Source organism: Scophthalmus maximus, chromosome 12 (assembly GCF_022379125.1).
Source record: "Scophthalmus maximus strain ysfricsl-2021 chromosome 12, ASM2237912v1, whole genome shotgun sequence".
In the NCBI taxonomy this organism is placed as follows: Eukaryota; Metazoa; Chordata; class Actinopteri; order Pleuronectiformes; family Scophthalmidae; genus Scophthalmus; species Scophthalmus maximus.
The window spans coordinates 16,120,859-16,134,816 of NC_061526.1; the positions used below are offsets into that span (position 1 = coordinate 16,120,859).

At 48.5% G+C, this 13,958-nt stretch overlaps 1 protein-coding gene across 7 annotated transcripts in view; it reads left to right on the forward strand.

Moving 5' to 3' along the window:
- Positions 1–13,958, forward strand: part of foxp2 (forkhead box P2) — a 104,043-nt gene that overhangs the window by 53,069 nt on the left and 37,016 nt on the right. For all 7 annotated transcript variants that reach the window (XM_047336327.1, XM_047336330.1, XM_035613645.2 and 4 more), the window contains one exon: positions 8,389–8,478. In XM_047336327.1, the coding sequence (XP_047192283.1) occupies positions 8,389–8,478 (90 nt within the window). The remainder of the gene's footprint in view (positions 1–8,388; positions 8,479–13,958) is intronic.

Below are 13,958 nucleotides of genomic sequence, written 5' to 3' on the forward strand. Positions count from 1 at the left end.
CGGGTCGGGACATTGTCCAGAGTTGTCCTTTCCCACGCCCTCTCGCCCGCTGCCGACTCTCCCGACCCGCTCTGTTCACACGTCGGCTCAATTGGACGACACACGGCCTCTCTACTAGGGAGCCGGGCGGAATGAGGCCTGTTCACTGTCCAGTCTTAACTCAGTCGGACATTTGCATTCCCCACTCACACTTCCTCTGAGTGAAGTCCAGATGAGTTCAGGGTCGCAGTGCTTGCGTGAGGCAGCTCTTCCGATATTGGCGTTCTGCACAAAAGCCGACTCTTCCGCGGCGGCGACTGCTCGCTCTCCGTTTGCCACAGTCAGATAACCGGTGGCCTCTGGCCATGTTTTTTTTTCTTTGGAGTGGGGAGCTTCTTAATGAGGCCTTGTCAACAAAGACAGACACCGAGGAAAAACAACTTAATTTTCGTGTCGGATCCTCTGACAAGAAGGAGGAGAAAACCCCTGGTTCTTACTGCCACACAGCTGTCTTCGGGTTCACTGAGGTACAGAAGGCATATAGTTATTTTTTATAGCTATGTCACGTAGATTCAGTGTTTAAGTACAGAACGTACTTTTACTATTTGTTGAGAGTTCACATAATTAGCATCCTCAACTAGGTCAAAGCAATTAATGTCTTTTTTTTCTTTCCAATCCCACAACTCCTGTTTTTCTTCTGGACTTTCCGAATGAACATACGACCGGCTTGAATGCAACATTTCACATCAGGTATTCCTCCGGCTGTGTGACCTCCGCTCGTCTGGAACTGTGAAAAGTAGAAGGGAGCATAATCACCTGAAGAGGAAATCAAGCGCTTCAGTGGAGAGAAAGAGTCAGTGTGTGTGTGTGTGTGTGTGTGTGTGTGTGTGTGTGTGTGTGTGTGTGTGTGTGTGTGTGTGTGTGTGTGTGTGTGTGTGTGTGTGTGTGTGTGTGTGTGTGTGTGTGTGTGTGTGTGTGTGTGTGCTTGTGCGCCACTGAGAGAAGGTGTCTGTTTGTGTGTGTGTGTGTGTGTGTGTGTGGACTCCACGGTTGGAGGGCGGCACAGTTGAACTCTCATGCCTCATGCCCACTCTGCTTTTGCTAAGAGAACACTTGACCTCACGCACACACACATGCGGACTGTCCGCCTCAAACAAACACACAACTCTCTCTCTTCTTCCACCCACACGAATACCTTCTTCGTTCTCCTCTCCCTCGCTCTCCCTTTCTCTCTCTGTCTCTCTGTGTCTGTCTCTATTTTTCCTCCCCTCTGGCCCTTTGTGATAGTTTATTGTGGCGGTTCTCAGTCGGCCGGCTCTAAAGGACTTCCTTAAGAGCAGCAGTAGATAAAAGAGCGCCGCTGAATGGGCCTGCTGTCACCTTATCTGAACGCAGCAATACAGCACAGGTCATAGTAGACTTCGCCAAAGCCACCGGCGGAGACAAGAGCAGAGGAAGCAGGTGCATTGTCGGGGCAAATTGGATTTCATACGTAATGAAGCATGGAGGAGATGCACCGGGACAATGGACAGGAGAATATGTGAAGAACAGAAGCAGTTGAGACATTTTGGATTTGAGGTTGTTGTTTTTTTATGGTCCAACTTTCAGAGCTGTTTCCCCCCCCCCCCCCCCAGTAAGACAAAGCAGTCCTGTTTTAAACTTCATTTCCAGAGGTACTCTCATTTATCCTCCCGTGCTAGAACACATACATCATTGTACTTGCACAGAATATTCACGGCGATAACGGCAGGAGGTCGGACGTGATCGAGCGCTCTAGCGGTCGAAGTGAGCGACAGCAGGCCACGCTCGCTGTTATTGCTGGCACGGGGCCTCGCGGCGTCCCGGCAGACACGTACATATTGGTGCATATGCACTCTTCAACTCTCTCTCACAGACATAAACACCCACACACTTTGTGTGTGATGGGCAAAACAGACCCGTGTTTTGTCTTCGTTAGTGGAAAAATAAGTGTGAGGTTACACAATACAGCCAGACGTCGTCGTCGTCGTCCCCCCCCCCCCCCAAGCCCCTCCTCCTTCTCCCCACCACTCATCTCTCCTACACAAGCTTTCTTCCTTGGGTAGCAGCGAGCCAATTCATCTTGTCAATCCTCCCGGGAGGGTGTAGCTATGCAGCTCTGTTTACTGTGGCAGAAAGTTAATATAAATTTTCATCAGTGGGGTAAGTTTACACATATGATTCTATTTGTCCTTCATTATTAGCACCTGAGTCTGGGGCTGGGGAGGCATAATTGTCTACAGACACAGGCCAAATAGATGCAAGGGAAAGGCAAATAAGCACACCCCAAAATAATTTGATGCTTGTGTGTTACAATCCTCCACCCCGGGAATTTTTAATCTAGAGAATCAATAAACAAGGGGTGAGCGACGTGTTTGTGTGCGTGAGTGCGTGTGCGTGTGTGTTGGCGAGGGTTAGGAAGATGAGAGGGAGAAATGAATAATGTGATTTTGAGCATGTGGAGAGCGGGGAGGGAGGGAGGGAGGGAGGGAGGGGAGAAAGGTGAGGGAGAAAGAAGTTGTGTTGAATTCAAAGTGCTGCAAAAAAAGAAAGAAAAAAAAGGTGGAAAGCAGTTGAAGAGAGTAAGCGATCAATATGTAAGGTTTTATGAAAAAAAGGAGATGAACACAAGACAGTGTATTTTCTTTTCTTTTTTTCTAAAGGTGTGTGTGGGGGGGGGGGGTAGTAAAGCACTTTATACATACAGCCAGAGGAAGCTGAAGTAGCTGAACATACTGAGATAGAGATAGCAGAGCGGGACACAGAAGCCCATTGTTCAGCTGGATGGTTTTACCTCCGTCCTGAGGTCCAAGCAGACTCTCCACGGGCCTCCCCCCCTCCCCTCTCTTCCCCTCCCTTGTTCACTGCAGACTGTTGATTTATTGAGTCATACATTCAAATGCTCATTACTCCTACATACTTTCCAAATTCTTCTTTTCTCCCTCCCTCCTTTCTTTCTTTCTTTCTCTCTCTGCAGCCCCCCCCACCCCCTAGTTTCACATGAAATCTCACCGTATGAGAATTCTCCCGTGGGTTTCTGTTGGGACTTTTTGTGAGACTTTGCATTTAGGGGTTTCCTGCTTGCCATCATCCTATCAGATATAGGAGCCAGATGATCCAACCCTGGCGAAGTGGCAAAATGGCAACCGCCTTGGATGATTTCGGCTTTCAGTGAAGCAAATGTGCTCCGAGATGTGACCTTCTTTAAGCCTCCTTGCACATTGCGAGAAGCCTTTTTTTAACAACTTCTTTTTGGATATACATTTCTGCATCTCCGCCATCTCCTTCTCCGTGTCTGCAACTGCAGTCAAGGAGTCATTATTTTTTATTCGCCCCTTTTCAAGTACTCGACCATGCAAAGGTGACTGAATCCACATGTGCATTATGCTCTGTGGTGGCTTTGTGGCGGCAATATGGGAACTGAATCTGCGGCCAGTATTGAGTCACCAGTTCTGACCTTTATGAAAGGATGGGAGTCTTTCCTTCACTCTTGCGGCTGAGTTACTTTAGTTGAGTGGAATCAAAAAGTGCACACACACGCACACGCGCGCACATCAAGCATTTGGCCCGATCACAAAACGGATGTCGTAACTGCACGGGTTTACCAGTGAGAACTCAAAAGAACCCAAGAAGGCTGTGTGAAGTCTTTGCTGCACGAGTTTGGTTTCCCTGCTCTCACCTGTACCGGAGGGATCAGTGCTGCCCTTTGCCCCACAACCGCAGGTCTTATAGCACAAGCGATGATGCGGAGCAACACTTTTCCCAGGTTTTAGCTGTTATTGACACACGTGTGCGATCAAACATCTGTTTGAGGACCCTCCCTTCTATTCCTGCTCTCGGAGCCTCTGCTCTCCAGTCGCCCTTTGCCTTGTTTCCACAAACTCGGGCCCCCGCTTTGGTATTCACACATTGCAATGGGACGTCTTATCCTTCTCCCCTCATCTTCTCACATCTCTCTATCCTCTCCAGTCATCCCCTCCAAATCCGTATCCACCCATCCATCTGCCCCAAATCCACTTATATAAGAAGATAGGGTGTAAATATTTTGGTGTGGAGTGTCAGTGTGTACCCCCCCCCCCCCCCCCCCCCCCCCCCCCCCCCCCCCCCCCCGGCGGGGCAATCGGCCTCAGTCCAATCAGCCTTGTTTGTTTGTACAGCTTAAACTGTTTGTTCCTTGTTTTCCGTGGCATGCAACCCCCCCCCAGAGCTTGATAAAGTGTGCACTCTTACTATTTTTGTATTTTGCCTCTCTTTTATTCCCTCCCCCCTCCTTCTTTGTCTGTGTTTTCTGGAAGCGAGGGTAGATAAGCCTGGTGGTGCAGTGCTGTGTGTGTACGTGTGTGCTTATACACACACATCCGTGTGCGTGTGTGTGTGTGTGTGGGAGTGTGTGTGGGAGTTGTCAAAGCTGTCAGCATGACTGGAGAGGTTCTGGCCGACAGCCTCGTGTTGAACAGCAGCCATTTACTCCCTGTAACAAACAGACACACACACACACACACACACACACACACACGCATGCATACACTCAAAATGAATGTTTTGCACGCCACAGAAAAGGCCGCGTCGTCACGATTCAGTCAATTTCGATATCGATCGGCAATTGATACGCCATGTTTACGGTTAACTTTCCGGAACACGAGCTCATCCTGTCGAGGCCGCGGTGATATGAAGGTGTACCTGTCGTCATTCCGACATCCGCTAGATCCCCCCTAATAACGAGCAACTCCCAGTGTGACCCGCGCCGGGGCGTGCTGTGCACTGTCCAAACACAATGTCACAGTCGCTCACATACATCCAATTCCAATGTCATGGCTGCAGATCACCGCGACGTCTCCGGGTGGATTTGAAAGAGCGACATTCTTCGCCGACGGTTTTATTTCTCGCTGGCGCCCCTCCCCCCCCCCCCCCCCCCCCCCAACCACCGCCGCAAACACACACACACAATAAGCAATCTGGAGATTTGTAATGGCTTGGCCCCGGATCGCGAGCGCCCGCTAATGTATTTCATGCTTGTTTAAGATCTTTGCATGCTCCTTACAAAAGGTGCATTGTGATATGTGTTCCTTATTACCCAGTTTTTTTTTTTTTTTTTTTCATGGAGACTCCAAACACTGGGACATGGGAGAGTGCATGAATGGATGGCTCGTGTTGTTTTCTTCTTTCTTCTTCACTTTCCTCTCTTGTCCCCTCTCACACCCCCCCCCCCCCTTTCCTCCCCCCTCCAGTGATCTCTGCACGCCTATTAATGTAGCCGAGGAATGCCTGTGTAAACATTCTTGTTTCTTAGTCAGTTTTTCGCATAATAGTTGCCGGTATCGCCTTTCTCCTGACCTCACTATCTGAAACCAATTACGCCAGATCCATTTGGGCTGAATCTTATTTTCATAAGGATCCCCGTGTCACGGTCTCGGGCGCTCGGTGTGTTATTTTCCCCCCGTCTTATTTTCTTCCTCCTTTTCCAACCTCGGTGATGGATATCAACATCAAATATGCCTCTGAGTGCCTTGTTATTTATATAGCAGGGCCGGGGCTCTCTTTTTCTCCCTCTCTCGCTCTCTGTCTGGCCGGCTCTCTCGTTCTGAAGAATGTGTCACATTGTGCTGTTTATACAATGTGCGCGTTAATAGACTGGGGATGTCATTTTTCCGTGCATAGCAACCCAGGTTAAACAGACGGTGCCTCGGCACTCGTCCGTGTTTGCGTCCGCCGCGGCAGCTCTTCAGCAAACTTTTTGATGACTTTTCTTGGCATTTGGCGCTTCTTCTTTTTTTTGCGCTCGGGAGATGGGCCTCAGCTTGCCATCTGCGTGGAGTGGGGAAGTGGGTGGCACAAATTGGTGCTTTTTACTGTAATGGCTGAATACTCGGAGCCAGTGAGTGAGCGGGGGGGACGGGACTTCTTTTTTTTTCTTTCTTTTCCTTTTTCCAGTCACTCTCAGAACAAAAAAAAATGGCTAACCCCCGCTTCCACACGAGAGCTGACGGACGTTTTCAGACTTGACAAACTGTGGAAAAGTTGTAATAAGGTCTGTGTTATCTTTGGAGTCTTTTTACAGTCCGAGCAGACTTCTCCTTTTTTTTTTAAATAACCCTGTTGTAGTTGATCTCTCAGCTTTGCATCACCTCTCATACCTTCGCCTCCCTCCATGTTTATCTGGCATTGAAATTGATAGCGTATATATATATATATAATAAAAAAAAAACATCCCTTTCTTCTTACTCTTGATTGCGTGTAACACCTTGAGTATTTCTTTTGACTTAGTCCACAACGCAGTGAGTCCTTATTGATTCACACATGAATAAACACTTTACTCCAGTCGGCTACCTTGGGCTTGGAGAGCACCATTCGTCTCCAACTGCCGTGCACAGCAACTCAATAATAAGCCTCATAATTACTTTGATTCACCAATCACGGCCAGATTAATTAGGCCGTGTTTTAATTAACCAACGCGATTGGCTACGTTCAAGGAATTTGTTTTTGTCTTCTATTGTTCGGGCTTAAGGAAGCCAATGTCGGTCCCCGTTTGATTTTTTTTTTGTTTGCCTCCAGTAAGGCCAACAAACGGCGAAGCGTCATGTGCCTGTGTTTGCCTGCCTTCTGCAGGTGCCGGTGTGTGCTACAAGCAACTTTTTTTGCATGTGCGTGATGTGTGTGTGTGTGTACAGTAGAAAGGCCATGGCTCATCTTACCCACACACACTCACACACACACACACACACATATAAAGGGGTGGCGACTAGGCTCCTCTTACCAAGGAGACGGATCGATGCAGTTAGGACCCAGTGCCAGTGTAATGTTTGTTTACTTGAGTTCAGAAAGTCTGGCTCCTCCTGAGCAGCCAGACAGACAGATTCGCCTCCTCTCCGAGCCCCCCCCCCCCCCCCCCCCCCCTCCCCCCCACCAGCTCTGTCTTTTCATAATTGATCAGGGGGGTGGCTACGTTCCCTGAGGGGTTAGGACGTGGCAACTTTTTTTTTCCTCCCCCCTCTCTCCTCTCGCTCTCATTTTTTTTATTTTTTTTTTTATACTGCCTCCCTCTCTCTCCTGTCTTCTCCTCCTGTTTGCTCAGTATCTCAATGTACTAGTTCAAACATTGTTCCCACCAGCTGGCAGAGCCGCGCCATACGCACGCCCTGTCAAGGCAGCGGTTGTCATGGATACTGGCAAGCGCCAGAAAAAATAAAAATGAGCACCCCTGATTCCTGAGGAAGTGTCACTCTCCATCTTGGGTATTTTTCTTCTTCTTCCCGCTTATTTCTTGCTTCTCCTCCTACTCGTCCTCTTCTTTTTTCATCAAAAGAGAAACACCTGTGAAGTTGTTGTGCTGTGTTGTGTTGTGTTGTGCGTGTGTGCGCGCGCGCACGCATACATGTTTTTTTCCGCCCCCCTCTCCTCTCCCACTTGATGCTCGTGCGCCTAAAGAATACGAGGGTATAAGACTACGAGGAGCAGCAGCGGCAGCTGTGCACAATGTTCCTTTCCACCAGACTCTTTTATCCATCTGCTCTTGAAGAACGGGAGCGAAGCTGCTAAGCCCAGCTGCCGCCGTACCTGTGAAGCTGCAGCCGGGCGGGAGCAGATCTGTACTCCCATCAAACCCCGGAGTAATAAATTACGCCACGTCTCCGCCGCCGCGATTCTGATCAAACACACCCAAAGGGTGTCGATGACACATTTTTACAATTCACAAATGTGATATATTTTTTCTTTTTCAAATTCTCCTTGCCGTGTGTAAACGGCTGCGAAGCAAATTCATCAGGCAGGGGGAGGGTCCCTCTTTCCCTCTCTGTCCACCGACCCATCTTCCTGTCCGTCCATCACCCATCCTCTGTCCATGAGCGCCGTTAATGCACAGTGTGGAGAACCTGGGCTGTGAGTTAATTCACTCTAAATGTAATCTGATGTTGATTTTGTCAACTTTAATTACGGCTCCCAGAGACACTTCACGTGGGGCTGCCTCCGCTTCAAATTGATATTATGAATATGCAAATGGGGCAGTAATTTGCAGAGAGAAGTGGGTATTTCAGTCGAGCACACACTAGACAGGTCAATTCTACTGAGGCTGTGATTTCTTTCTTCTTCTTTTTTTTTTAGGCTCACCGCCCCCTCCGCCCTCTTCTTCAGGGGTGCTCCACACAAACTCTGTTTATGCTTCTATCTGTGAATTGTTACAAAAAACCAAATCTCCGACGTTAGCGATAACCACGTGCGATATTCGACAGGGTTTTTCAGTCAGAGACGACTGATCATTCCCTGTGAATGTGAGTCACCTCTGCCGTCAGTGTCGGGGAAATCGAGTAGTTTATTTTCTTCCCTTGCCCCGTCTTTCACTCTGCCATATTTTTTCTTCTCACCGTCTTTTTTTGTTTTGTGTTCTTTTCTTCCCAGGCCATACAAGCAGCGAGGCAATTACTCTTGCAGCAGCCAGGCAGTGGCCTGAAATCTCCAAAGAGCCAGGACAAGCAGCGTCCACTGCAGGTAAAGCAGCTCCCCGTCTAATCTCTTAAGTCCATCCATAATACATGCTCCCGTGAAAAGAAGATTTCCTCTGCTCCACAAGTGTGTTTGATTTGCCAACGCAATCCTCCGGACCTGTCATTGGAATCCTAAAGCCGGACAAGCCGGTCCCCAGGAAGCCAAGTGTCACAGACACGCAAGAAAAAAACACAACAGAGACGGATCTCGGAGAGCAAAGAGAGTATACGTGTCGCGATCTGAAACTTCTGATGTGTTTTGTCCATCAGGCTGGAAAATAATTAAAAACTTCAAAGGTTATTTGGTCGGGCGACAAATTGGCGGACATTTCTGATCCGCACGCTTTTTCCAACGAGATCCATAGTGTTGTTGACAGGAAATATCCAGAGGTCAGATATTATTTGAAAAGACACGACAGCCTGACTTGTGGCTACGGCTAATTTTAACTGCCTGTCAATTCCACTCTTCGACACTAATTTACCTTATTGATTGGTGGAGCTGTCTATTCCTGTTGTCAGTGGTTTGGGAAAAGGTCACACTTGTACAAATGTGCACTCGCATACACATGAAGAGTTGCGCGCCGACTGCACACTCGCACATGTGCGCACATTAACACGTTGCCTGCGATCTTCCTTTTTCTTCCTGGTGTCAAGGAATTTTTTTTCTTTTTTCACACTCCTTCACAGTCTTTTTCGTTCCGCTCGTTCGAGCCAACGAGACAGTGAGTTGGTTTTTCCTGCCTCAAATTACGTAAGGCCCCTTGACATCTGCTCCGTGTTTTTATTATTTGGGGGGGGGGTTATTTAATTTATTTTTAGCCGTTTTGAAATTGAAGTGTGGGAGTTTGTGCCCTCCACTCGGCTAATAAGTAATATCAAGGAGCAATGGTTCACCTCATTAGAAGCTCTGTGCATTCCAATGATGACGGGGAAATTGGCGTTAACCTCACCCGTTGATATTTTCACAGTCTTAACAATGGCGACGCCTTCAATTGGAGTCACACCCCTGTGTACCTAATTACGCACTGGCGAAGAGATAAGGTTGGCAAAGACTCAGTCGTGCTTTTGCATTTAAATAATTCAGCCTCATCAAGAGCATTAATGTTTGTCAGTGTATAGTCACGCGCAGTGGCATCATAATTATCAACATGTTTCCAAAAGGTTATTTGTTTATTTGAGTATGTGTCTTTTTTTATGTATTTAGCTGTTGGGGAAAAAAACAAAGAATTGTCTCTCCAGCTTTATGCACTTCCTCTGGTTTGAGGGGCTGTGTGCCAAAGCGAATAGATTCAAACAAATGGGATCCTGATCTACAAAATGCCACCATCGTCGCCAAGGTACAACACATACATGGCAGGAAGAACAATATTGAACGAGAGCAGTGTGGGTGCACGATAACCGCCGTCGCCCATTTCCAAGCCCCTGCCTCTAATAACACCAGCGGATGGTAAACATTGAATATTTACATTTGCCTACTCCATCCTTGCCTCGCGATTTTGGCGATATGAATCAGTATAAACCGGAGGGGCCCCGGCCGATCGGCCCGTCCTCAGCTCCCCAACTAATCCATCTGTTGATCCGGCCTTTATTAACATCCATAACGACACCCTCACCTCTCTGGTCCAAAAATCGTCATCGTCGTGGAGCCACCGCTGTTTCTCCCACTGATACAGTGGGAAAGTGCCACTGTGTGGCCTTGAATCCACTCATTCCAACTGACATTCTAGTTCCAATATTTCCATTGTGCAAATATCAGTATAACACGGCGGAAACTCTTACTTGATTAAAAACCTTTGTTTTGCTATTCTTGTTGTTCTATTTCATTCTCTCTTGTAAGCGCTGTATTTCTTTCCGTCTCGTCTTGAGGGACTTTAACCAATAAAGCTGCATTATTTACCTGGATTACGAGGCCACACTGGATGCTACACTGCGATATTTTATTAACTCTGCGGCTTGATAAGAGGCAACGGTAATCAAGCCACAATTTTTTTGCCACCGGAGGAATCACGCGCATTGATCCCCTTGTATGATTAGCGCAGTGGAAAGTGGGAGAAAGGATTAATATTACCATGACATCCTGCTTATGGCAGAGATGCTCATAAATCCTCTGCCACTCTTTTTTTTTTTTTTTCTTTTTTTCCTCTTGTTCTCCCGTCTTCGGTATTTAAGAGCAGGAAATGATCCATAGATCATGGCATGTAAATTATTTAGTACACAAGCATCTAAGTGCCACAGCTTGCAGTTTTAATTACGCGTATTAGCGGCTAAAGGCTCTCGCCTGACTAATTCTATCCGCTCGCTCATCGGCTTCTCGGGAGCTGATGATGCGGAGGCAGGCAGCTCTGGCATCCACATGCGCGCACACACACACACGTAAAAGAAAAAACAGTCCCCAACAAACACACATACAAACACACGCGCAAGCTGCTTCTCCACATTTGCGTAATGTGACAGGTCTATTATTACACAGTAAGCCCACGGGAGCACTCAATAAACACCTATTTCTCCCTGCAAATCCCCCTGCCTCCGCCATTGCTGCTCACACGGCACCCTCTCGTCTCCGCTCCTTCCTCCCCATGCTCCTCTCTCCCCTCACTCTCCTCTCCTCCGTGGCAATATCCCCCCCTCCGAAAAGGCATTTATACGCTGACATTTGGAATACAAATAAAGAAACGCGGACAAGGAGAGGCGGCGAGGATTACAGGGGCCTATGAATGTGACAGTTGTTTCGCTCGCGCGCGCGCACGCACACGCACGCGCACGCGCACAATGCGTCTACACACAGCCTGCACGGCTACACAAACACAAGCACAGTGACACTTGCTCAAAGTTCTGGCAGTGCCAGAAGTGACTTTGTGCAAGTCTTTTTGTCAGCGGGCGCTATTGATTGAACGGGGTGGAGCTGGACGTCAGGCGGCTTCAACGTGTCCGGTGGCTTGAAGGAACAGTTCCAAGATTTATTAGACTCCCCCGAAACTGGAGCAGGTGCTAAGATCACCTTACCACATCTCCTCCTCCCGACATGTTAGCACAAGGCTCTCATTGTGACACGGCAACGACCTTTATTTGTCAGGGGCCACATAACCCCCCACCCCCCACCCCATCTCGTGAGGGCTTGACAGTGTGAAGGCCCTCCCTGACCCTCCCTCCCTCGAGCCAGTGTCCGATCCGAGGCACGCATCTGCCCCTCTCACAGCATCACGCTCCCCTCTTACCAAGTATAAATGAAAATATTTAAGCTTTAGCGGTTTTCGGCTTCAGGGTGGGAAGAGATTCCGTCCGGTTTGCCTTTAAATTCTACAGCTCCCTGCTCCAGGCCGGTCCCAATCGGCCGCGGGCACTGGGCCGTCCTCGGAAGTGTCACACTTTTAAAGGTCAGGTCCGCGCGTCTCACCGCTGAGCCAATATCGTCTCGATAGCAGCACTCATCTGCTTATTGGCTTCCATCCGGAACACACACACACACACACACACACCCACGGATGCATGTAAAAGGGCTGCGACGCCAGGCTCGAGTGTAGCTTAGCAGACTCCGGCGTGCGTGGCTAAAGGACGGCAGCTCACATTTACATTTTATGAATATATCTTTCCACTTCATCCCCTCTGGTTGGATCTGAAAATAGAGAAGAAGAAAAATTATCACAGCGAAGGGAGAAAAAAAAAAAAGAGATTGGGGGGGGATATTATGTTATTCATGAGGAAAACTTCTGTTGACTCTTGAGAGAGGAGAAAAAGAAAAAAGAGAAAGAAACGTCAGCACATTTTAAGTCAAACACCCTTGGTTACTGCTTTTGTAACCAGAAAACAAGATTTTTTTTTCATTTCCCCATCTCTCTCCCCTCCCCCCTGCATTTACAACACCTACAGGACAAGATTGCTAAATTGCGAGGACAGAGCAGGTTCATCATTGTGATGCAAAAGAAGTAGAAATGCAACCCCAAGGCGAGGTAGCTGAGTTTGGGGGATCAAGAGAAAGTGAGAGGGAGGGAGGGAAAAGAAGGGGGGGGGGGGGGGGGGGGGGGGGGGTAGCTCAGACCTTTGATGTAGCAGCAACAAATTTACCTTGTGACAGAAGATACATGGGTGCAATAAACGAGTTATACCAGCCCGTACACATGCAATCTGATGATTCTGGCCAGGGTGTTAATTGGATCCTAACTGGCAGATCTGATACGCCCGGGCCCCGGTGGTGAGGGGGGGAAAGCCTTTCCAAGTGATGAACTATAATTCACTGAGCTGCTTGAAGCACTTGTAATTTACCGTGTGTCACTGATGAAGAGGCTGATCCAGTGGAGGCCATATTACCTGCAACATCACAGAGAGATGCCCCCCCCCCCCCCCCCCCCCCCCCCATTCCCTCCACACCTCTCCCTTGTGCTCTCTCTCTCTCTCTCTATCTCTCTCTCTCTCACACATTCTTTCCATTTCAGCACTCACCTCTTTCTGGACTTTTTTTTTCTTTTTTTTTTCCCACTCTCAGCATCACCCCCGTTGACTCCTACACCTGCAGGGAGGCATCAGTCGGGAGGGAACTGTGCCATTCAAATGATAAAGGCAATGATAAAGGTGACAATTTGTGCTGATAGTGACACAAACAATGTGCCCAAGCCATGTCAGTGTTGTTCCCTGCGTTCGAGAGGATTAATCAATGACTATCTGCATGTACAGATGAATCAATATGGAAATGTTGCTAAGCCCCTCTCAATCTCCTCCGGCTTTTTTTTTATTAGAGGCTTTTACATGATGGGTCTCTATGTTATGATAAATTGCACTTCCCCATGTACTGCGCCCGCACCGCTATGGAAATTGATTCGGCAAAAACATTTAGTAATCTACTTAGCTTCGGTCCCGACAATCTCGAGTATTGATCTCCCTAAGCCGAAAAACACGTTGTGCATTTGAGTGAGTGAGGCCCGCTTTGCGTGTGATTCTTTTTTCTTTACATCGTAAACACATGTACCACTTTGCGTACCGCACACTCGAAGTTCAGAGTGTGGCTCTTGCCAGGCCGGCGGCCCTCGTGGCCTTGGTGGTCCTCGACTGGAGGGTCCCCAGCTATCAATAATCGTGTGGTCACATTTGGCAGTAATTGGCTGTGCGGCGAGAAGCGAGCAGTGTCAGCCGCAAGGGAGCGGAGAGGTCAGACGTCCGGGAGGTACAGAGGGGCCCGGGGGTGGGAGTCTGAGTTTGGACCCTGCGCCCCCATGAGATGCTCGGGAGATTGAGACGAAATGGGGAACGGGAGGGTGACGCGCTGGAGAGGTTTCTCCCCCCCTTTATTTTTTCTTTGTCGTTTCTTTCTCTCTCTTTCCAAGAGTAAAACGAGGCAAGTGGCTTAATTAACAGTGACTCTCCCTGCCAAGGATCCACAGTAATTACCGACTAGGACCCGCCCGTTTGTCACTGCGTTTATCTTGGCCGTGTCTGTGGCAAGGCTCAGTCCCCCCGTCCGGTGCTACGGGATGGAACAACCCCCCCCCCCCC